Below are 26,881 nucleotides of genomic sequence, written 5' to 3' on the forward strand. Positions count from 1 at the left end.
GAGTTTGATTCCCACACACATATCAAAAGGTTCATAGTTGCCCATAACTCCACCTTCAAAGGATCTGACATCTTCTGGCTTCCCACACACAGACATGCACACACACATAATTAAAAAATAAATTTATTTTTTATTTTATTATTGAGATTTTGGTGCCTTAACCTAACTCTCCCTTGTCACCAAAGACTATTCAGAAGATCATCACCAATGACTGACACATGGATAATTGTGTTACCTAATCATGACACAAGGATTGGGAAGGGGTTGCATAAAAGAAAAAGTTCCCATATGTCACACCTTGAATATTTCAATTTACCCCCTACTGATATATGATGGGCAAATAAGCAATGCCATTGCTACCTCCAGAAAGAGTCTATGTAAACTTATAAAACAAATACCACCAAATAAATAAATAAATGCAATTAAGTGTGTTTGATTTGCAGGAAAAAAAAAGGCCTAAAGCTAATTTTACATCAGTATTTAGTGGCTTAGAAAATGTTACTTAGAGTTTTGTGGTGAGAGTGGACAAAGTCATACTCTGACAGAAACAGACTGACACTGTTGAAATCAATGAAGCATTCTGTACATATTATTTTAAACTAAATGGCAAAGTACATGAAGGCTTATACCAAATTCACAGGAGAGTATAGGATAGTTTCTATGACAACTAACTCTCCATCTTCCTAACAACTGTGTGTGTGTGTGTGTGTGTGTGTGTGTGTGTGTGTGTGTGCACGAGTGCACGCTCACACTAACAATTCTGTGTGTGACACATTGATTGACTGACTGACTGACTGACTGACTGATTTTTCCTAGCCTCTGAGAATCTCCCATGCAAAGTTTAAAACTAGAGATTACAGAAATGGGGTAATGATAAACAAAGATCCCTTGCTTCATAGAACCTACAAACTAGAAATTTTGAACAAAATAAGACTATTTAATTGCATGATGGATCTTTAAAAAAAAGAACAAGTGTCAGATGGAGGGTATTTTCATGGTAAATTCAGGCATTTGGCACACATCCGTAATTCCAGAACTTCAGGGGTGTAGGCAGGAGGATCATGAATTCAAAGGCTATCTCAGCTACATAATAAGCTTGAGGCCCTGTCTCAAGAAGACAGAAATAAATCCAGTAGCCAGTGTAGAAAGGAACAGTGTAAGGGAACCACTATGAGGCTCGTGATAATGTTGTTCCAGTGCTGGGTATCAAACCTATGTAAGGCACTCTGGTGTACTTATCAGGAGATGGATGCACAATGGGACCACCAGACCAGACCAGACCAAAACATCTCTACCACTCAAGAAACTTCCCTTTGCCAGTTCATCATCACAACCAGGGCCAATGTCTGGTAAGATTCCCGTGCCTGTGATTTTGTTGGTTGATGAACCTCACACAGAACCTTGGAGCATAAGCTACTTTGTGTCTGTCTTCTTTTAGGCAGCAAGTCTTATTCTTCACTAACCTGGGCTAGGGTGTTATTGGGAATGTGTGCCTACCTGTAACCCTGAGTGAGACAGTTCTCCTTCAATATTTTCTAGAATTGCCAGTGAAATGATCTGGCTGGTAGGTAACGTGTCATTCTTCCATTTATTTAGAAATGAAAACAATTTTGTATTTTCCATTTTAGCTGGTGTGCATTTTTGATAAAGTGTGACGGTAAAGTAGCATGCCCATTCTAACTTGTTAAAGTTACTGTTTATAAAATTTTAATGGTATTGTAATATCCAGAGGGATGGCACATCCTCTTTTATTCTTGGCATTAAATATACAAGCTTTTGTCTTTTTTCTTAGCAAAATGAATCATAGCCACCTCATTAATTTTATTAATCTTTTCACAGAATCAACTGCACTGTGTGTTATCATACCTTCTGCTTGTTTTACTGTTCCAATCCTTACTTTTGAGTTCTAACAGCTTAAACAATTGTCTCCCTCCTCCTCCTCTATCTCCTCCTCCTCCTCCTCCTCCTCCTCCTCCTCCTGCTGCTGCTGCTGCTTGTTCTCTTCCTTCCCCTCCTCTGAAAGGGTCTCACTATAGTCTAGCCCTCACTGTGCAGAACTTCTATCCTAGAACTGACTAGAGATCTGCCTGTCTCTGTCTCTCAGTTCTGGGATTAAATGTGGCACCATCACACTTGTCATTTTTTTAGTTTCTTCACACGAAATTTGGATCATGACTTTAAGCCTTTTCTCTAAGCTTATCATTTAAAGCTACATATTTTTATATACTATAGCTATATATACTATGTTTTGTTTTCAATTTAATTTTCCAACTTTCCTTAGAATGTATCTTGGTTACTTTTCCATTACTCTGATAAAACACCATGACCAACACAACTTATAAAAGAAAGTGTTTAATTTGGGCTTATGACTTTAGAGGGTTAGAGTTCACAATGACAGAACAAAGCTTGGCAGTGAGAACACCCCAGTTTGCATCTTGATTGAAGTAGGAGGCAGAAATAGACACTTGGAATTGTGTAAGTCTTTTGAAGCCTCAAAGCCTGTCCCCAGTGATACACCTCCTTCAATAAGGCCACAATTTCTAATCCTTCCTCCAAAAGTTCCATCAACACTTGCTAAGGAGCAAGTATTCAAACATAAAAATCTATAGCAGCCATTCTTATGCAAACCACCACAGATCTATAGGCTAAATAGGACATATTGCTTCAATTTCCAAATATTTGGCACTTTCTTGGATATTTTACGGCTGTTAACTTCTAATTTAATAATCTGAGGATACAGGCACAAATATATAATTTATTTATTAAAATTCTTATTAACATGAATTTATACTCAACACCTGGCCAACATTTGCCAAAGAAAGTCTGACAGAAACTTGACAAAATAATATATATGAACATTACTGGATGTGGCAGTCAAAAGAAAAGGAACTTAATGGTGTTATATTGTTATATTATATAACATTGTATAATACATTACCTATTTTTGTTTGATTGTTCTATCCTTTGATAACCAAATATTTAAAAATCTCCAAATAGATTCTAGATTGGCCTATTTTCCCATTCTACTAATTTTGATGTGACAAAACAAGTATTTTTGCCATTTTGTCGTTCTGAAGTATGCATCTCTAAACCACTGTGAACATGTATGATGTTAGGTAACAGCACCCACTACCTTTTGATTTCTCTGTTTCAAAGGTTTCATCTTGTATTCCACGTTTTTCTTCATCACCAGTGCCCCTAGTGAACAGGCTCTTTGATCATTATGAGCCATCCTAAGCTCTGCTGACACCTCTTTGAGTGCACTCCACTAATACCACAGTACCTCGTTTCTATTTTCATAGTCCCATCTTTTTGCTTTTTTATCTAAATCACAAAACATTTATCTTTTAGGCTATGTATATCTGTATCCTTATTTGACTATACCGTGGTAGTTTTTATACATCTAGATATATTTTTAACATTTAATATAAGTTACTTTGCCAAGGCTACATTTTAAGTGCACTGTTTAGCTATGTGCTTTCCATCTGCCCCTTCTGTTATTTACTCCTGTGCTTTTACTACCTCACATTTCTAGAGCATAGAAAACTATTTTAAGTATTCTATATTAATGGCTTCTTAGCTTTTTCCTTTAATATACTCTAGTGGCTGTTTGAAAGGAAAAAAGTAGCTGTCTGTTGGTCTACCAAGTACTATATGTACCAATCACAAGTACATAATTCCATTCAATGCCCCCGTCTTTGCTATTGTCATCTTACAATGGATGAGAAGGTAGAGTTTTCCCATATACCCCTTCTCTCCACACATGCTCCTTCCCCTGTGATGTGGCTATCAACTGCATGGACTATCAACATTATCCATAGTTCACTGCTGAAAGAATCTAGCCCATGAGTTTAGATAAATATATAGAAGCCTATCTACCATGATGGTATTGTACAGTTATTTTCATTCAAGATCCTCTATGCTCTGGCCATCATCAGATTTTTACACTTTGTCTACAGTGTTGAAGACTCTTCTTCAGGGATTTTGTCTTCTACAAACTCTCTTATCATGTGGTGGTATTTTGTTTATGATCTAACAAAGTTTGCCTTAAGATCAGAGTGCAAAGCTAGCCACACTAGTTAGTCATAGAGGCCAGGAAATGGTGGTGCACACATTTAATCCCAGCACTTGGGAGACAGAGGCAGACTGATCTCTGTTAGTTCAAGGCCAGCCTGAGCTACATGAAATTGATCCAGTCTAACAGAGAAACAGAGCTCACACAAAGGTGAACTCAGCACTTGGGATCCCACACCTTTAATCCCAGCACTAGAGAGGAATCTAAGGCAGGAGGAGACAGGAGCTCAGTGCAGTCTGAGCAGTCTGAGGATCGCCCCTTCAATCTGAGCATTGGTAGAGGTGAGAACTCTCTAGTGGCTGGCTGCTTTGCTTCTCTGATCTTCAGCTTTAACCCCAATGGGTTTTTATTATTAAAACCAACAAGAATTTGTACTATACTTTTGCTTACTTGGGGAAATTCAGGGAACAGAAAGTGGGAATGTTTTTTTATATTAACAGGATTAGATGGATATAGAGGCTGAAATTAATGTTTACTTAAAATGAAAGCAAGTAATATCTAGTATTTAAGAGTTCTTAAGAATTTTCATAGATATTCACTCAATCCATACAATAACACCATTGCTGAAGTTACCAACTACATGAGGATATGAGACCTTAGACTAATCCACTTACACCATGAAAGTGAAACTTCAAGTATATTCCAAGTCACACTAAAATACTTCTATTCATGTCTTGTATCTTAATCTAGTAATAGCTTCAGATTCATAATTTTAATCAAGCTATTAACCCGTAATTAGTATGTGCATTCCAAATTCATTTTTTGTTAAAATGGTAATGGAATGATTTTTAGATAGAGCTTAACTCATTCTATTATTTCATATATAGTCAGTAATTACTAATTACCACTAATTATAAGGACATTTCTTGAGCATGAATGTTTTCAGAAAGCATTACCTTCTGAATGATACACAAATCACATTCTTTCAATTAACATTCAAATAACACCTCACTGATGAGGCTTTTAAAATTGTGAACGTGTAAGTGATTCTGAAAGAGAGGCAAGCTCACCACTTGTTTTTAAAAGAACAAGGGGCTGGACAGATGGCTCTGAGGTTAAGAGCACTGGCTGCTCTTCCAGAGGACCTGGATTTAATTCTTGGCATCTGTATGGTAGCTTACAACCATCTGTAACTCCAGCTCCAGTGAATCCAGAACCAATTTCTTGCCCTTGTGAGCCCCGTGCATGCATGCAGTACACAAACGTACATGCAGGCAAACACTCATATGCACAAAACAGAATAATAAAAATATATGTTAAAAATTATCTGAGACATACAAACAAACAAAACCAAACGTACTGTATTCTTAAAGCAGTGGATAACTAATGTTTTAAAAAAGAAAGATCTATGTCACCAATGGACTCAAAGTTCTATCCACCCCCATTGCAGACAAACCTTCTACTGCCCTTATTAAATTCCCCGATGACTGAAGCCCCTCCACAGGCTACCACTTCTCCTTGTCCAAATTTGCTGGCTTTGACATGGGTTTATATAGTGTAAATGACATTTCCCCATCTGCATAGTCAATGTTCCCTCCAAGTGCCAAAGGCCATCTAACAAACTTCCCAACACCAGGTATGAAAAAAAAAAAAAAAACTATTTTGAAACATTGGTCAGAGTCACCCAAGAGACTCCCAAAACATCATAAGCTATTGGTATTGCCCTCAGTTTCCCCCAATGGTGAATGGGTAAGTCCCTATTGCTGAAGACACCGTGCACTTCAGACACAGGGTCCAGAGGACCTAAGCTGGATGTGACCTGAAAGCCTCCACACTGAGAATTAGCTTTCATGGTACCAGAAGGTATCATGCAAGCTTCCAAAGGAGGGAAGCAAGCCACAGTCCTCCTCATCTATGAGACCTATGAACTACAATGATTAGCATGGCACAATAACTTCCAGAATGCACTAATGGCCACTTGTTGGTAAACAGCAGTTCTCTAATTGGACTCAACAAGAGGGAATGCATGCCAGATATTGGAAACCTAGCCAATGATCCTAGTGATGTCATGGACCTTGGAGAAGAACCTATAACTGCTACTTTACTAAGCCAGTGTTGTTCCCAACTATATTCTCAACATCTGTCCTTATACCTATAGGTAAGTGTCATCCTCATCCCTCATGCAAATTTCTCTTTGCAAAAGATGAAAGCCATTACAGAAAAAACACAACCAATCAAAATGCAGAGTTGTGAAACCCTTCCCCAACTGATAAATCTACAACCCAATTCCTTCACGTAAAGCTCAGGGATCATTGCTGAAGAGAAGTAGAAAAATCATAAGAGCCAAAGGAACAGGGTTTTCTGGGAGATGTGTCTCCTAGGAATGTCAGAAACTGTAAAATCTCAGCAACACAAACTCCTAACCCTGACTGCACCAATAAACATGCTAAAGTAGACGGGTAAAATCTCTGAGGCTGCAACCTACATAAAGAACTACAGACAACTCGGGAAAGCTGAGTCTTCCCCAGGGAAAAGTACACCAATTAGTGATTTAATACTAAATGGTCTGCTATGCAAACATATATGCAAGCAACATTATACAGACTGAGCAGGATATATTTATATATTTAGTAATATGTACACATGCACATGTGTAACAACAATTGATGGAAAATGAGGCTATGAATTTGAGAGCAAGGAGAGGAATATGGGAGAGTTTGGAGGGAGGGGAAAAGGGAGAAATGATGTGACTATGTTATAATCTCAAAGATAAAAAATGAAGAATATAATTATAGTTAACCTCTAATTTTTCTATTTTAAAGAGATGACTGCACACCCAGGTGATACCACTAGGTTCCAGGAATTCATCTGCTCTCTCTAGTATTTGCTACCTTACACACCCATAGCATAAGGTATGGTGATTTCTTCCCACATATTTGGGGAGAAGTTAAACTCAGAGGGCCCACACAATTTGTTCCAGATCTATAGGTACTGAATGAACAGTAGAAGACCTATTTGGATTGGGGGCTAGAATTATGTATCCATAACGGTTACAGTAGATTTCCCTCTCTGAAGTTGTTCTCTACCAACCTATGCCCCACCCTCAGCAGCAAGCAAATACAGATCACAGAGTGTTCATTTTCTTTTAGCTTCTCTTGCAACATACCAACAGTGGCACTCATACATCAGAACAGTAGATAACTGTGAAACTCATTTATGAAATGCCTACTGTTTACCAAGCACTGGGTTAGATGTTAGAAATATGTTATGCATAAAACATTTTAGTTTCTGCAATTATCTCACAAGGTTAACAATTCTAATTTTTGCTCCCACATTTTTGGGAAGAAATTAAGCTCAAAGGAACTACATGATTTGTCCCGTATCTATAAGTGATGAAAGAGCAGTAGAACCCAAATTATTATCAGAGAGCCTTTACCCAGTAACTGGTGGAAGCAGATGCAGAGACCCACAGCCAAGCATTGGGCTGAGCTCCTGGAGTCTTGAAGAAAGGGAGGAGGGATTGTATGAGCCCAGGGGCACAAGGTCATGATGGAGGAACACACAGAGACAGCTGACCTGAGATCATGGGAGCACAGGGACTCTGGACCAACAATTAAGGACCAACCTAGGCCTTTTGCATGTGTGTGACAGTTGAGTAGTGTGTTCTCTTTGTAATGCTCCTAGCAGTGTGATCAGGACCTGTCCCCTGGTGCTTAGCTGGCTTTTTGGGAACCTGGCTTTTGGCAGGGGGAAGAGTTCAGTCCTGCCTCAACTTGATATGCCACACTTTGTTTTTGCCCATGGGAGGCCTGCTCCTTTATGAATGGAGATGGAAGATGAGTGGATTGGGAGGGAGGGCAGGTGGGAGCTGGGGGAGGGAATGGGAGGAGAGGAGGTAGGGGAAACTGTGGGCAGTATGTAAAATAAATGAAAATGTTAATAAAGGAGCAGCAGAAGCCAGAGTTGGATTTGGGGCAGAAATTTTATTGACCATCTTTAAGGGGGCTAAGGCTGGCCCCAGGGATGCCACATTTACAGAAGTGCACCACACTCATAAACATTTTATTTCATGAACCTCCTTGATGTCCTAACTGCTACTACTAAAAAAATATGTTAAGTGGTTAGCCACTCAGCAGAAATGTGGCCTAATTAATATATATATATATATATATATATATATATATATATATACATATATATATATATAATATATATGTGTGTGTGTGTGAATAAAAGTTTATCAAAATGCAATAGATGACTTGAGTTATATATGTTCATGTAAGCCCTGACTTGTAAGTTTCAAATAAAAACTAAAAAATGTCAAATTAAAACAGTAGCAGCAATAAACTTCCTCTTCCTTTTCATCTACAGAGTAGAAGAGAAAGCTTAAAGCTTCCACTGCAGTTTTCCAGCAATCTCTGAGTCTGTAAAGACAGACTCCTTCAGGAGAAAGCTAGGTAGCAGATTTTTATTCCAACTGTGTATTTGGTTTAGCAAGTCTTGAGAGAGGCAGACTCTCACTGACTCCACATGACTTCTCATAAAGCTTTCTCACAGCTTATCCTAAGCCACATGGCTTATAGGCTGCTTTTATAGCAGTTCAGGTCCTTCTGATTCTACCACACTGGAACCAACCCCTTGAGCAGCTTCAATATCACAAATACTGTAGAAGCAACGGCCCAAGACTCTCAGTCAACATTCTCACAGAGCTTAGATAGCCCCAGCTGAAAGAGCATTTGTGGTAATAAGCAGTGACACAAAAATAAGCCAAACACTACTGCATAGCCTGGTGTGCTTTTCAGTAACAATTTCTTAGAATATGTATGTGCATCTGTTGTTTCAAACACTATAAAGCAATGAATAAAAATCATGTCCCTCATCTTAAGCTTTAACACAAATTTGGTTTTATAAATATGGTTCACATATTTAGTTTTAAAGTTTATCTTCATATCATCATTCTCATTTACTTTGATTAAAATTATGATCAAGGAATAATTTTGTATTTTAATTTTATATAGATTGCTTTTTATATGACTGAATCTGTACTTTTAAATGCTGATCCTTTCAGATGAGAATGTAGCTTCCTACACCCAAAGAGGAAGCTGTCTCTGCAGTTTATAAACAGCTTGTCAGTCACTCATGGAACTTAAAAACTCCACATATATTTATTACATTATTATTTTTGTGAAAGATTATACACTGTATGAGAAATATCACCTAAATGGAAAAACCAGTCTTCTGCAAATATCAAATCTTAATGGGAGGTTTCTTGTCAATCATTAAAATAGTGTTCCTTAACTACTTTCAGTTTTGCTGAATGCCACCTAATTATAAGTTAACTACCATGATTCAAGATATCTCAATTTTCCCAATGGAGTTTATTTGAATTGAAGATAAGAACAATTTACCGACCTCCATCCATCTTTCTTCAGATAACTGAAGGCTCCATCAATGACACTTGCAAAAAACTGTCCCCCTGTGATGAAGAGGGTATTGATGGTGACCAGTCGACCTCTCAGGTTGGGTGGAGAAACCTCTGCGATGTACACAGGCACTGTCATGGAACCAATGCCTGCAGTGAAGAACCAAAGTAGACATGAGACATCTGTGCAATCCCTGTTGTCACTATACTTAGCTGCACTAGGTTAACACATACACACACACATACACACACACACACACACACACACACACACACACACACACACACACAGATACAGGCCTTTACTGTGAAAACAGGTTATCACATGTTCAAGATTTTTGTTTGTGACTGACATGGAGCTATTGTATACAAGTAAAGAAATATGTGAGGTTCCAATATCTGAATATTGTTTTATATACTATTATTTAAATTGATTTATTTTTAGTTTATTTAGTGAGGTCTTATATATAACTAGTCATGAACACAGTAGGTAAGTACAGATGGTCTTGAACTTCTTTGTTTGGTTGGTTTTTTGTTTTGTTTTTGTTTATTCGACAGGGTTTCTCTGTGGCTTTGGAGGTTGTCCTGGACCTAGCCCTTGTAGACCAGGCTTGTTTCTAACTCACAGAGATTCACCTGCCTCTGCCTCCAGAATGCTTGGATTAAAGGCATGTGCCACCACTGCCTAGCGGTCTTAAACTTCTGATCCTCCTGCTTCTACCTCCCAAGTGGTCAGCTCACACTGTCATTTAAAGGTCACATATAGAAGTACCTCAACAGTTCTACAATGACATTAAAGGTATAAATATGGTTTATAGCTTTATAGACTAGAGATATAAAATTATGCTCTAGAAAAAATGATGTAGTTGCTAAATTATTTTAGTCTATATGGAAATGTTATCAGATAACAGTGAGAATAAAACACTACTTAATAATTTATAACAACTATTCAAATCTTTATTTAGAAAACACATACAAAATCTTTAAGTTGATTTACTGACATTAAGACATGTCATTCAGTTGCCCAGTTGTGTATTTCTGAGGTGGCTTATAATGACAGAATTTTTAGAAATCCACAGTTCTGAAAAACAGATGATCTTATATGAAAAGGAAAATGTTATGGGGCTGGGTAGGTGGGTCAGTAAACTGCTTACATTATTATGTATAGAACTTCAACCTTTATGTTTTCCAGATACTATAAATAAATCCCTAGATTAGACAGAGCAATAACACTGCACAACAGACCCATGTAGAACTGCTTTTAAGGGACTGGTTTGTCCTGAAGAACACACCTAGAAACCTGATACTTCCAGTCAAGAGTCCTTGTATTTCAGGACCCCTGAATCTACCACATTCTATATTCAGTGACATCTGTTTGCAGTCAGTGACAGCAATACCTGCACTTCTCAACAAACAATTTCAATAGGGACAGAGTCTGACCCCAGGGTTCATGCAGGCTGGGCACCACCACTAGGCTATACCCTCAATTCATCACCAACTTTTGTTTGTTGGTCACCACCATAAATCGCATAGTTCTCTCTCATATAAGCACTGCAAGCTGTACCCTGCATCTCCAATTCTCTTTCCTTTTCTTCCTTCTCTAGATAGAGGCCCACTTCCACCTAGAGTTTTGAGCTTCACTAAACTTCCTGCTGATACCACAGCGATTTGCAACCTTACCAATTGTACCTTTTGTTAAATTTTAATTAGCCTTATTTATCTTCCAGTTAGTAACAAATAAATAAATAACAAAAAACTGGAATATTCACAATATTAAGGCAAACATATAAGCATTTATCTTGGTGCTCCTTGCTCTTGTAGTGCCTGCCAGTCTATGATTTTATAAGTTTTACAACATAAGCAGAAGGAGTATTAAACTAAATCATCACCCGTGTTATTACTGCAGCACAGACTACTCTAAAATGCCTTCTGTGGAACTTGGAAATAAACATTTTCAACACATGTTAACAAGTTAATTGCACATTCTCCTCATTTCTTTGACTATGGGACCATCTCAATAAAATTTCACAAATAAGCACTAATTTATTATTAGGATTTTTTTTCTATACTGGTCTAGATATCAACAATCATTCCATTTCTGCCTTCAGCTACATAACCTCCTATACATGGGAGATCAGAACCACACATTTAAGCAATAATGCTGGTTTTCAAACTAGAGATTTTACATGACAAGAAATGTAGACACATCCTCAGGCCTTTAGAAAGCTTGATGATTTAAAATGAATATCAACATGCTGAAGGTGACAGAAAAAAAGACCAGAGATCTAGAAAAACCTCTAGAGCCATTGATACATAGAGTTAGAAAGAGTCCCCCAAATCTATCCAGCGATTGACAATGCTGATTTAGTATAGTTGTTAAAACTGCCTAATTCTGTTAGGTATTTTCCACGTCCTGATTATAGCCCTTATCCTCAGCACATCTCTGCTGAGAGCATGTAATTACCCCACTTCACAGAGGACATTATCCCAGATAATGCAGTGAGTCAAAGAACCTAGCAGATGCCAGAACCCAACTTTAATGGCACACACTAAACTGGCTTCTCACCACAGATGGCAGTATACTCAGGAACCATAGCTTCCAATACCTACTATGCCAGTTACAAGCCGGGTAAGTTAGTAGAAGTTATTCAACCTCTTTTGGTCTTCAATGCCTCATCTATAGAAGGAGAAAACTAAAAGTCCTTCAAAGAGATTGAGAAAGCTCAATGGATTAACAGAGTAAAGCATTTAAATACAAAAGGTTTTCAATACCAGCCACTGTCAAATTTAAGTACAAGATAAAGGCAGAGACAGGTGGACTCAGAAGTGGCCTACGAGGTATGCAGCGGGTGACAAGTACTGCTTTCTGAAAATGCTGGGGGTATAAGTTAGCTACATGTAGTCTGCCAGCAGACGCCTTTCCTGCTCAACTCACAGTCTGCTAAAACAGCTAGCCTCTTTCCTTTTTCAGTCCGCATGAGAGAATTTGGCCTTGTCAATTTGGTGTTTTTGTCATCATCATTCTAGACATAAAAAGGGGAAAGGTAGAAAAATACACTAGTGCAAAATAAACCTGATTTGTGAGAGAAGATCAGACAAAAAAAAGTAGGAGGAGATTTTAAATAAGACAATTGGGGTGGGTCTGGGCCTCAGCTTTGAAGGCAGTTGTGGGGGTGCCAGATTTTAAGAACTGCTAAGTTACAACCTACATGCTGTTCTGTTCAAGGCCGAGACTGATTTTCAAAGATGCCTTTCAGTTGCTGGACAACATTTCTTTAAGTACAATTTCAAACTGAGACTAGGTTAGAAAAAGCTGGAAGTCACACAAATATTCAGTGCTCCTAAGATGACTGTGTAAACAATATACCTAATTGTGACTACAGCATTGGGTCACACTCAGAAAGTCTGTATTTAGGGCACTGTTGGATGGAAACTGTTGGATGGAGAAGGTAAACAGTAAATGGGCACCTGCCTTGCCCTTGAATATCACAGGCTATTCCTAAAAGCCATCCAATTAACAGATATATGGGTATCGGAAAGCAAAGACATCAAGTTGCAGAGATAGTCACAAAGCTCTGTTTCATTTTTCAGAAAATAACATGGATGCTAATGTCAAAGTGGTTTCAGAGGCTCACATCCTCAACTTTGTTAAATGCTCTTCAAGGACAAAGGGACACACCTTTGCTTAGAATACGATCCTTGGGAAATATCTCAGAAACATTTTATCTCTCCTCCTACTCCCTGTTCCCTACTGTGTGACTTCCTGCCACCAGGTATCATGTTAAAGCGATGAGGTCAATCTGTAAGAAAAATGGGAACTGAGTACAATGAACTGTGTTATTGTGAGCTAGACAAGTTAAAGTCCATGCATGCAACTGCTATATGAAACTGGAGATGGAGGAGCATGATGTTCACTCCATTCACTGTGTTCAAATGCTCATACATCACACACAAGCCCTGCTAATCAACACCCTGCAATTAATGAGAACAACTCTTGCAAGCAGCTGATTTATGGATTCTCTAACACAAAGCCCAGTCCTGAAAAGCCTCAGACATTAAGCTATTATTAAGTCATCCTAAAACTCCTTTCCACTCTTCAGAAATCAAAAGAGACAAAAAAGCTAAGAGTTAGATGTTTCTTAAGTTTATATAAATGGTGTAAAACTTTTAGGATCATTCTATGAAAAACTTTATTTTTTCCTCTATTTGAATCATTAACTATATACAATCAATATCTAATAAAATATCAAATTTTATTTTATCCTGTGCCTGTTTATGTAGTGTATGCCTGTGCACATGTTTGTGTGTGTACACATGAGGAGGCCAGAGTCTGAGGTCAGGTGTCAACTGTCTTCCCCTACAGCACCCACAGTTTTTTCTTTGTTTTTTTTTTTTGTTGTTGTTGTTGTTGTTTTATTTTGTTTTTTGAGACAGGGTTTCTCTGTGTAGCCTTGGGCCTTGGCTGTCTTGGAACTCACAATGTAGACCAGGCTGGCTTTGAACTCAGAGATTCACCTGTTTCTGCTTCCTGAGTGCTCAGATTACAGGTGTGTTGCACCACCACCTGGCACTCAAGTTTTCTTTCTTTTTTTTTTTTCTGAGACATTTTCTTACTTAATCTAAAGACCACAGATTGGCTAGACTAACTGGCCAGTAAGCCTCTGGACTCACCCAGCCTCTGCCTCCCTGGCACTAAGATTACATGTATGCCCCGCCACACAGCTTCTTTACATGGGTACTAGCAGTCCAAACTCAGGTCCTCAGCTTATTTAGCAAGCACTACTAACAAAGCCATTTTCCAAGCCCCCCCCCTTCATTCTAATTTTAATAGTGCAAATGAAATGGATGAAGTTAACATGAAGAGCTAACAGTACAAGCATCAAAAGCTTTCCAGAGTATACATAACAAAATCCTTGTCGGTGTTATTTCCTGATGCTAAAAGTTTAAATTCTTAAAAAAAAAAAAAAAAAAAAAAAAAAAAGTCTCATCAAGGGAACTTGTCGTCATGCCTGACTTGAGAAGCATTACCAAGAAACCCCATCTGGGACACCACTGTGCAAGCGCATCCACAGGAACAAGCTGATGCACCACCTACTTAGAGGGTACGCAGAAGCCACCTTCCCCAAACTGCTGGATGCCCTCTAAAAGCCTTGAGTCAGAAGCATAAGCAAACAGCATTAGAAAACCCTGTGGTGATAGATAAATAGCCACGAGTCATGGCGATATCTCAGCGTGATAAGCCATGTAGCAACTAATTAGCTTCTGAGAAGTGCATATGCCACCTTCTAATAATAATGCCTTTGGAATGAGGATTATGTTGGCCTGAGTTCATTTTCAAAACCACTGCTTTATCATCTCTGAAGACGGATCCTTAGTAAAATGAAGCAGGATCTAAGGGAAGATGATCCTTTAGTGCAGCTGTGATTGGCTGGTGGTTACATCTTCATTCTTCTCAATAGTTGTGTCTACTGTCACCAGGTCACTAGTGTGACTTAGAATTTAGCTTTTGCTTTTTTCCAAAACAGGTGTAAGATACAAAAGATGTGAGGCAACTTCCAAGTGTGCTAGGACCTACATACAAGACAAAATGCCTATAACAGAGTCAGTTCTGAGAAAAGACTATCCCTAGGGAAATCTACAAATTAACTTTCTAGAAATTCAGATAGCCCCTAACAAAGCATTATATACTTATTATTCAGCATTTCAGCTTGCTCTTTTTAAAAAGCGTGTGTGTGTGTGTGTGTGTGTGTGTGTGTGTGTGTGTGTGTGTGTGTGCATGTATGCTGTGTTTTGCTGAGCACCTGCCCTAGCATGCATGTGGAAGTGAGAGTATAAACTTGTGGGAATCAATACATCATGTGTGTCCCAGGAAATTGAACCCATCTTCCCAGGTATGTCTAGGTTTGCTTTAAGCTGACAAAAACAAGCACAGATATAAAGGTGCATGGATACCTCAAGAATGTGACAATGCGACTGAGAACCCCCACTCCACAAACCATATCATTAATCCCTAGAGTGGGATGCTTGGTTACAGCTCTTTCTTGGGAACCTCTTATGCAATACAGGATCTTGGATTCTTTCCCTTCTTTGAATCTGTCACCAGCAATAAAAGATCCTTTCTGAAATTCACCCTCCAATTGTCCCTGAGACAAGTGTTCCCTCATGGTCACTAGAGAAAAGAATGAGAAGCTACTAGCCTGGGGTGCCCTTGGTGACCACTGCTTTTCTGGCACCTTAGCTCCCCATATTACAGCTCACCGTAACCGAGAAAGGGTCCATTAACTCACAGACCTCATCTTTCCCCCAGGTTGCTGTAGAATAGCAAAAAGGTATCAGGTTAATGAACATGGCCATGCATAGCTAAAGAATGTCACAGTCTCCATTTCAATGTTAGTTGCTTTCCTCCTTGCTGTGACCAAATACCTAACAAGGAATAATTTAAGGGAAGTTTTGTTCAGGGCTCACTGTTTGTGTGTGTCACAAAATAGATGGCAGGGAGGGGTGAATGCCGGTACCCTGCTGGCTTTTCATTCTCCCTTTTTTATTCAGTCCTGGGGCCCAGCATCTGGGATGGTATTGCTCACATCAGGATGGGTCTTCCCTGCTCAACGGAACCTCTCAGCAAACACAGGTGTGTCTGAGATGCTTCCAAATCCAGTCAAATTGCAATAAAGAAAACCATCGTAATTTCCATTTCCAATGGGTAAATCAACTTAATGAAAATTACTTAAAATTTCCCCCTTATGGGGCATGTTGGAAATAATTAAATCTTTAAGAGATTTACTTTCTCCAGGCATTTACTAACTTTTAACTTGAGCTCATGTTTTATGAGAAATTCAAAATGAACTTTACTTATATATCTGTTTTCATGAAAATATGAAAGAATGATTATTGTCGTTTCCTGTAGCCAATCTTTTACTGTGGACAGAATTTCTCTATTATGTCACAACTGACTTCTCAGCAGCAAGAACAGAATACCTTGGCACTAGTCTCTGCCCCTCCTTAGCAGTTCCTGCCTTGACCCTTTCACAGACTATCTACCATTCCAAGTTCACTTAGCACCCTTCATCAGGCTTGGAAAACTGTAAAGAGGAGACCTGTGCAAATGGTTAAGTTAATGTTAACTTCTAAATCTTTATTTATATTTATAGAAAAAAAGGAATAGCTGGCAGGCTTTGGAATACTTCCTGGTAGTCTTTATTTCCATGCATTAACTCCCACAGAACTTTATAGTAAACTGCTATGAGGCCCAATGTCCAGGAAAGTATTATGTCTAAAAAGAGCTACAACTCCTGGGAGATCGTGCTCTGGAGAAAAGAAGAAAGAAGAAGAAGAAGGAAAAAGAAGGAAGAAGAAGGAAGAGGAGGGGAAGGAAGAGGAGGAGGAGGAGAAGTCAGGCAGTAGTAGTAGTGTGAGCTACACGGTGAGGGTGGGGGGGCAGTGAGGACACAAGCCTTTTGCCCTGCTCCTCCCCTGCCTCCTCATCAACTCCCCAGTGGTCCATAGCCACCTGCAAAGTAAGTAGCTCTGCCACCTTATCAACATTGTTAGCCTTTGAATAAGTGTCATTGCTCCCTGGCATCTGCGGAATCCAAAATACTAATTTTTCAAGGAATGAGACCATGACCTACTCCAGAAACAGTGAGAAAAGTAACTGTGATCCTAGGTTTTTTTATTTTTATTTTTATTTTTATAGGGGGCATCATGAATCTGAATGTCCCCTGCCTTCTGTGGCACAAGAGCGCCTATATCAGTTGCCATGCTAAACTTCTAGCACAGAATTACAGTATTATGCTAGATACTAAAATTTATTTTCACTACTTAATGCATAAAAGAAGTCTGAATTTTTAATTTTAATGAATGATTTTTTTTTTATTCATGTCCTAGGAACTGGGGGTGGGGAGGAACATTTGCTCATTACTTTTCTTGAATCGGTTCAGCAAATGCCCATTAATATTTATGAATGGAGATACATTTTGGCTCCACTTATTTCTTGGACTCCTTTAGTGGGCATTAGAGACCAACCACCAGATGTCAGAGCCCATATTTGACTATCTGCTTGTGCCTGTGGCTTTTATATTTTTTTCTTCAATGCTGATCCCTAGAGATTTGCCTTGTCCCTTTTGAGGTGGGTGACACATTTAAACATTATTGTATCTCATTTGTCATTTCAGTGTATCTGTGAAGAGAAGGAAGATTCACTTTATTCCTAGAAATATCAATCACTGTTTACAAACCCTGGTGGAAATAAGAAGAGGAAAGATGAATGAAACTGAAAAGAACTAATGGAATCCATTGGTTAAGATGGCTAAAGGAAGGGCATGGCGGTGGGTGTTCTGAGCATAGATTAACGCCAAGGGCTAAGCAATGAGGTGCAGCTCAGAATGTGAAATAGACTGTTAAGAACTAAGTTTCTAAGGAGGTGAGGGCTTGGCTCAGTGGCATAGGGTATTTGCTGAGCATTTTCAAGTTCTTGATTCAATTCTCTATACTCACAAACAAAACAAATATTAATAAAGAATTTAGTTTCTGTCAAAACAGTAATGAGATGGCAACATACAGTTTTAGGGAGGGGAGGAAGGAACTTACTTTTGTTTCTTAAATATAATTCTATGGAGTTTCAGATCCTAGGATTTTTAGGCCAAGAGGAGAAAAACAAAATCTGTATCAAGAACAGGGTAAAATGCCCAAAATAGAGTTCTAAAAGTTCATGTCAGATAGATAATGGTGTCAAACGGATTATCCTGCTTAGGGTTTCTGCTGCTGTGAAGAGATACCATGACCCTGGCAGCTCTTGGAAAGGAAAGCATTTAATTGTGGCGGCTTAGTGTTTCAGAGGCTTAGTCCATTATCATCATGGTGGGACGTGGCAGCATGCAGGCAGACATGGTGCTAGAGAAGGACCTGAGAATTCTACATCTTGATTCTCAGGATATGGAAAATAAACTGAAATATTGGTCGTGGCTTGAGCATATATAAGACCTCAGGCCCAGCCCTACAGTGGCACACTTCCTCCATTACCTATTGCAACAAAGCACACCTCCTAATAGTGCCACTGTTGTGGAATATTATTTTAACTAGGCAATGATGTGTTACATTTGTTTATGCTGTGGAATATTACTTTAACTGTGTAAAGGTGTGCTACTTTTGTTTACACTGCACTTATTTAATTATGCAAAGATATATTGCATTTGTTTCATCTTTCCTGCCTAAGGAAAAAAAGAGCTGAATGGCCAATAGCTAGGCAGAGAAAAAGGATAAACAGGGCTGGCAAGGAGAGAGAATAAATAGGAGGAAAAATCTAGATTCAGGAGAAGAACGAGAGAAGAGAGGAGAATGAGGAGGAAAGGGACACACCCTGGGTCAGAAGCCAGGCAGCCCTGCCAGCCAGACACAAGAAGCGTTGAAAATAAGGTATGAAGAAGAAAAGAAAAGTAAAAAATCTCAAGGCAAAATGTAGATAAAGAGAAATGGTTTAAATTAAAAGAGCTAGTTAGAAATGAGCTAAGCTAAGGCTGTGCATTCAAAACTAGTAAGTCTCCGTGTAATGATTTGGGAGCTGGTTAGTTGCCTAAAATAAAAATCCTGGCACATGCCGCTCCTTATGAGCTTATGGGGGCCAATTACATTCAAACTACCACATGGATAATACAAGGACAGAGATGCAGGGAGGAATAAGGAGCACAGAAAATGTAGGAAAGCTACAACAATCCATAAACTGAATTAATGTTAAAGAATTATCCCCATAAGGAAAACTTCAACTCTAGATGTCTTCTTTCCATTAGTTCCACAAAACACTGACCAAGTAATTCCATACTAATATAATTACAGGAAAAGGCTATATATCCCAGTTAATGTTGTGGGCTAGTTTAATTACTGGTTATGATGTCCTCTTGTCACAAATTAGGATTAACTGAGTGGGGAGCCTCACCTGGGAAACCACTCTGATTACCTTAACTGAAGTGGAATGACCCATCCTAAGACTGGGCAGTACCTTCTGCTATGAGCCAGATAAATAGGGCACAGCAGAAGGATGACTATTTCCCTTTTGCTCGCTAACCTCTCTCACTGCCTATTTGGTTTACCCCATTACTGCTGCTGCTGATTCATCCATGTTAATCAGAACCAGATCCAGCATTCAATTTTTGACCAGCAGTTCTCAGGAACCACCCCAGGATTGGGTCCCAGATTGGGGATGCTGATACACTTGCCCTCATGGACTGATCAACTACCATGTTCTGAGTCTCTCCAATGGGAGAGACAATACTTGTGGAACTACCCCGACTGCTCACAGTCTAAACAACATTCTCAGCTGTTCAGGTGTGAGTTAACTGTTGATACTACTTTAATGAAAGGTGGTTCAATAAATTCTATAATTACATGTGTATATTGTGCTGGATAATTGTTTTGTCAAATTGACACAAGCTAGGGTTATTCCGGGAGAGGGAACCTCAATGGAGAAAACACCTCCAAAAGACTGGGCTTTAGCATTGCTTCATTTTAAAAAGAAGAAGATAAAAGGCTTGCATGGTAAAGTGTGCCTGTAATCACACTACTCAGGAGGCTGAGGAAAAGTGATTGATTACTTGAGGTCAAGTTCAGATGGCCTGGAAATATAAAAATCATCAAAAAAGCTAAAACAGTTCTATTATATTACTACATGTCTAAATATTAACAGTAACTTTAAAATAGAATTTTAAAATATACAATGCTATTAATGAAACAGGTGCTTTTAAGTTGCCTTTTCTAAAATTATTAACCTTTCACTTGAACCACATGATACAGGAAAACTTGGCATCTTTACTGTGATTTGTGCATCTGACTGTCTCCAGTACTAAGGCTGGAGGGACCTCAAATCACTGTCTCTAACTTTTCTTAAGGATTCACCTTGAATTCCAGGAAGAATAAACCTCAAGGACAGGGCTCTTTGCAGACAGAGGCCCTCCAGTCATAGATGACAGGAATAAGGGCTTCTATAGACCACCTCAGAACAAGAACTGAAACAATGGCCAATAAGACTGAACCTTACTATGTATACCACTTGCCTCCTCCCCCAATTCTTCCATTTAAGTGTGGATCATATGTCAGTGCCCAAAGAATAGACTTGGAGGTATATTCCATTGAGTTGTACCACATTTTCTTTATCAATTCATCTGATGACATAAATCTACGCTGTTTCCAATTTCTGGCTATTATGAATATGGCAGCAATGAACATTGTTGAACAAGTGTCTCTGTAGTAGGATGAAGCATCCTTTGGGTAAGTACTGAAGAGTAGTGTATCACTGGACCTTGAGGCAGATCTAGTCCCAACTTCCTGAGGAAATAATTTCCATGATGGCTGAGCAAATTGGAAATCTCACCAGCAATGAATGAGTGTTCTCCTTAGTTCACATCCTCACCAGCATGAGTTGTTCTTTGTTTTTTGTTTTGTTTTGTTTTGTTTTTATTGATTTTGGTCATTCTGACTGGTGTAAGATGAAATCTCAAAGTAGTTTTGATTTGCATTACTCTGATGACTAAGGATATTGAACATTTCTTTAAGTGCTTTTCAGGCATTTGTGTTTCCTCTCTTGAGAACTCTGCGTACATCTGCATACCATTTATAATTATTTGTTTTCTTGATGTCCAGCATTTTTGTTTTGTTCTGTATATAAAGTAGATATTGGCCCTCAATCAGATGGGTGGTAAAGATCTTTTCCCATTCCATTCTGTAACCTACCATTTTGTCTGAATGATGATGTCCTTTGTCATACAAAAGCTTTTCAGTTTCATGAGGTCCCATTTGTTAATTGTTCTTAGTATTCTTGTCCTGTTCAGAAATTCCTTCCCTGTGCCAATGAGTTCAAGACTATTCTCCATTTTCTCTTCTATCAGATTCAATGTATCTGTCCTTACGTTGAGGTAGGTAATCTATTTGGAGTTCTGTGCAGTTTATTAAGTATGGACTATTTGCATTCTTCCACATGTAGCCAAATAATCTGACCAGAACCATTTGTTGAAGATGCTGTCTTTTTCCTATTTGTTTGCCCTTGATCTCTTTCAGTTGTTTTCTTGTTCTAGATAAGACTTCTAGTAATATACTTAATAAGTAAGGAGAGAGTGGACAACCTTGCCTTATTCCTGATTTTAATGGAAATGCTTTGAGTTTCTCTCAGTTTGGCTTTATGTTAGCTGTGGGTTTGCTATCAATAATATCTTTAAGTCGAGTATGTCTCTTGTATCCCCAATCTCTCCAGGACTTTTATAATGAAGGTGTATTGGAGTATGTCGGAAGCCTTTTCTTCATCTAATGAGGTGATCATGTGTTATTTTTTGTCTTTTAGTCTGTTTATATGATGGATTACATTAATTGATTTATGTATATTGAGCCTTACCTGCAAATCTGGGATGAAAAATACTTGATCATGGTGATCTTTTAAATGTGTTCTTGTATTTCGTTTGCACTATTTTACTGAGAAATTTTGCAACTGATGGGAGAAAGTGAGCAGGAGGTAGCAACTACTACGAACTACCACAATGAAATGTTGAAATATTTCCCCTAAGGTGAGGTATAAGTTATTGCATCTGGCCTCTCCCACCAGCAAGAAAGAAGTACAATGCTAACTGGGCCTATTTGGATTCCAGAGACAGCATATTTCTCACTTGGGTATGTTATACTAGTCCATATACCAAGTGACTATGAAAAAATGCTAGCTTTGTGTGGCCTGGAACCGGAGAAGGCTCTGCAACAGGTACAGACTGCTGTGCATGTTGCTCTACAACTTGGGCAATATGATCCAACATCAGTACCATAGGTGAACAACAGAGAAGAATGTCAGGATTTTGGAGCAAGACTCAACTCTCATCTGCAGACAACTGTTCTTCTTTTGAGAGATAGGTCTTTGACTGCTCTGGGTCCTTGGTGGAAACTGAACATTTTGCAATGGGGCCACCAAGTTAGGATATCACAAGCTTGGTATTACCTGACCCACCAAGCCATAATGTTGGATGTGTACAATGACAATTCATTACAGATGGAAGTGGTATATATGTAATTGGCCCCCAAGAAATTCCAGAGGGCACAAGCAAGTTACATGAAGAAGTTACTCACATGCCTATGTTTTCTATTCTCCTTACAATTCTCCCAAGTATGCAACTAGAGCCTCATGGGCGTGCCCTATATTCAGCTGACCTAGGAAGAGATGGTTAGGGCATGGTTCACTGAGGGTTCTGCAGATTATACAGGCACCATACAGAAGTAAACAGCTGTAGCATTACAACCCCTTTTGGAAGAGAAATCATTACAGTGAGCAGAACATCAGGTTGTATACATGTTTGTACATTTTCCTTGGAAAGAAAAATGGTCAGATATGCTATTTTTTACTGATTCTTGGGCCCAAGCCCATGGATTGTTTAGATAGGTGTTCAGGGACTTGGAAGCAGCATGATTGGAAAATTGCTGAGGAAGATATTTGTGGAAGATATATGGGAATAAATCTCTTTGAATGGATGAAGGATGTGAAGATACTTGTGTCCTTTGTAAATATTCATGTAAAGGTGACTTAAGCAGAAGAGGAATTCAATAATTAAGTACATAGGATGACCCATTCTGTGTAGTCACCCTCTTTCCCTGGCCATTCCTGTCATTGCCTAAGGGGCCCATGAACAAAATGGCCATGTTGGCAGAGATGAAGTTTATGTATGGGCTCAACAGCATGGACTTCAGTTCACAATGCTGACCTGGTTACAGTTGCTCCAGTGTGCCATATCTGCTAGAAACAGAAACTGAGACTGAACCTTCATACGGCACCATTCTCTGTGGTGACCAGCCAGTGACTTGGTGATTGGTTTACTACATTGAACCACTTCCTTTTTGGAAAGGGCAATGTGTTGTCCTTACTGGAACAGATACTTAATCTAGCTATGGATATGCCTTCCCTGTACATAATGCATCTGCCAAAACTACCATCTGAGAATTTACTTCTCTTATCCATCATAATGGTTTTCCATGCCACATTGCTTCTAAGGAACTCATTTCCCAGTCAGAGGAGGACCACAGTGAACTCACACTCATGGAATCCACCAGTCTTATCATGATCCCCACCATCCTGTAGCTGCTGGCATGATAAAACAGTAGAATTGCCTTTTGAAGACACAGTTACAGTGCCAATTAAGTAGTAGTACCTAGAGGGCTGGCACAGTACTCTCCAGAAAGCAAACTGTACAATTGGTATGATTTCTCCCTTAGCCAGTATTCATGGGCCAGGAGTCAAGGGGTGGAAGTAGGTGTGGTTCTACTCAGTCTCATCCCTAGTGAGCCACTAGAAAAATGTTTGCTTCTTGTTCTCTCAATCTTAAGTTCTGCTGGCCTACAAGTTTTGGTTCCAGATGGAGAAGTACTCCTGCCTAGAGATGCAGCAAACCTTCCATTAACTTGGAAGCTCAGACATCCCCCCTGGATACTTTGGGCTTCTATAGCCATTAAGCCAACAGACTAAGAAAGGAATAACAGTGTTAGGAAGGGTGATTTGTTCAGACTGCCAATGGGTAAATTGGGTTGCTTCTCCACAATGGAAGTAGGAAAGATTCTGCTTGGTGTGCAGATTTTTAAGAGGGTCTTTTACTGTTACCATGCCCTTTGATTAAAATCAATGGGAACCTACAACTCAATCCATGCAGGATGACAAAGAGCACAGATCTTTCAAGGATTAAGGTATGAATCACTCTTAAAGACTTGATAAAGTACTTGCTGAGAATAGAGAAAATTTAGGATGAGTAGTAGAGGAAAGTAACTATAAATACCAGCTAAGGTCACATGACCAGTTGCAGAAACAAAGATTATAATTGATGTGTGTATCTGTCATATTTTGTTAGGAGTATGTTTGTTCATATATACATAAACATTAATCAGACATTTGTTTTCTTTCCCCCATATCTTTATCATGTAATATAACATAAATTGAGATAATATCAGTGGTTATCATACTTAAGTTATGAGGCACTAAAATAATATCCCTCAAGGGATATTGCCACATTTTCTAAAACATATAATGCATTTGGAGTTGGAGACTTATATAATATTATATAATGTTTATATAATATATAAAATTATAACCTGGTTAAGTATATAATGGATTTACAGTAGTACATGTGATAGTTATATCACATTAGGCATAATTATGACCTGGTTATTGTTTTCACTTAGGAATTAACTGTGACATAAGGAGGTATTATTGAGTGTCAAGTTGATGTTGACAAGGGTGGACTTGTGATGGCTAATCCTGGATGTCCACTTGACTATATCTGGAATCTATTAAAACCCAAGCAACTGTGAAGGGTTCTCTTGACTGCATCATTTGAGGTGTGAAGACCTTCCCTAAATCTAAATCATTTAAGGTCAAAAGACCCACCATAAATCTGAGCCACACCTGGTGGCAGCCTACATAAAAGAAAAACAGAAGAAGGAAGCTTTTGCTTTTTCCTACTTGTAGTCACTCTCAAAGGCAAGTTAATCAATCCTGTTGCTGAGGCATTCCTTCACTTGAACTAGAATCTAAACTTTCAGGATACCAACACAGACTGACGATCAGCTGAGACATCCAGCCTTGTAGAAAAAAGAACTACCAAATTCTTGAAATTTCTGTCAAAAGATTGTTGGACTACCAGACTATAGCCTGTAAGCTACACTAATATGTCCCTTTTAATATATGTAGATTCATTCTCTAAGCTCTATTTCTCTACAGGAACCTGACTAAAATAGATATACACTCCACAGTGGGTCAACTGAATCTTATAATACTATTTTTCTTTGTTGTATTTAGACAATGTCTCATCCCATATAGTCCAGACTGGACTCAAATTTGTGGCAGTCTTCCATAGGCATATACCACCATATGTGGCTATTTCTAATTTTGGTTTTTAAAGAAACATCAAAACTATTTTTATAATTGCTTTTTTAAAATTACAATCCATATAAGTGTTATACAAGTTTTTATTTCTTTACATCCCTATTAGGATGGTATTTTTTGTCATTCTGATGCTATCTTTTCTAATTAGGATGTAAAAACTTGTAATGGTTTTAATTTGAAATTCCATGAATGATTTAATAATGTCCAACCTTTTAATATACATAGCAATTTGTATGCTTTCCTTCGAAAACTCTACATTGAAATCAATGGCATTTTTAAACTTCCTTATTCATAATTTTCTCTTGCTAGGTATGAAGAGGTGCTCAGTTCCTTGTAAACTCTGGATACCAGTGGTTAGCTAGGAGGATAGTGTGTAAATAGTCTGTGTTGTTGCTTCCCAACTTTACTGGACAGAACATCTCAGTTTGCTATCACCACATTTACCTACATTTGCTTTTTCTATTCATGCTTTGGAGAGTCTTGCTCTCCCATCCTTTCTGCACTCTCTCCAATTTCTCATCATTTAGTAATTTTCACTGAAAGACAACTCATATAATGGGTCAAATTAATCAATCCTAAGTGTTTTGTTTGTTTGACCATGTAGTTAATGGGAATGAGATGACATTCTTGATGGTTTCTCAATAAGTCCTTATGGGTATCTAAAAATGGTGCTGACTTTTTTGTATCCTGAAACTACTGAATTTTTAGTCAGTTCTAACTTTTATAGAGACTTTACATTTTTTGCACATAAACTAACTTCATCTAAAGTTAAAATGTTGTGGTTTGAATGGGGTGTCTCCAACAGTCTCCGATATTTAAACTTGGTCTCCAGTTGGTGAAGATATTTGGGGAGCTTTAAGTCATGCAACCTTCCTGAAGGAAGTATGTCACCGAGGATGAACTTTGAGATTAAAGCCTTATTCTGTTTCCAGTTTGCTCTCTCAGCTTTACCATTGTGTTTCAGGATGAGTTCTCAACATCCTGTTCGTGCCCATCAGGCATGCTACTTGCTGTCCTGCTTCCTGACCATCATGGACTCTAACCTTCTGGTACGTTTAAGCTCAAATAAACCTTCTATAACTTATCTTGGTCATGGTGCTAATCACAGCAACAGAAAAGTAACTGATAAACAAAGGTAATTTGATTTCCCCCTTTCCTACTTAGATGTCCTTTACTTCTTTCTCTTCACTAATTATTCTGAGACCACTAGTACTATGCTTAAAAGGAGTAGTGAAAACAGACATCAAACTTCTTCCTTACTGGACTTGGTGGCACACACAATTAATCCAGTACTAGGTGGGTAGAGACAGGAAGGTTTTGTGTTCAAGGCTACATAGTGACTCCCAGGCTAGCCAGTGTTACACAGAGAGACCTCACAAACCAAACAAACAAGTCTGACTCTTCCATGTGGAAGCTCCAGTTTTTCACCCTGTTTTATCTACCTTATAAGAACTTGTGTGATGCAAGAACAATAAGTTACTGCATCTCACATTTTCAATTGACACCCAATGAACAACCTTAACTTAGCCCCTGTGAACATATACCTCATAAATCA

The 26,881-nt window shown here is 38.6% G+C and overlaps 1 protein-coding gene across 1 annotated transcript in view; it reads right to left on the minus strand.

Moving 5' to 3' along the window:
* The window catches only part of LOC100750437 (solute carrier family 2 member 13), a 261,443-nt gene that overhangs the window by 204,481 nt on the left and 30,081 nt on the right, over positions 1-26,881 (minus strand). Inside the window, exon 2 of the mRNA XM_027396332.2 lies at positions 9,428-9,587. Coding sequence (XP_027252133.1) covers positions 9,428-9,587 — 160 coding nt within the window. The remainder of the gene's footprint in view (positions 1-9,427; positions 9,588-26,881) is intronic.

The sequence above is a fragment of the Cricetulus griseus genome, chromosome 2, assembly GCF_003668045.3.
Source record: "Cricetulus griseus strain 17A/GY chromosome 2, alternate assembly CriGri-PICRH-1.0, whole genome shotgun sequence".
Classification (NCBI taxonomy): Eukaryota; Metazoa; Chordata; class Mammalia; order Rodentia; family Cricetidae; genus Cricetulus; species Cricetulus griseus.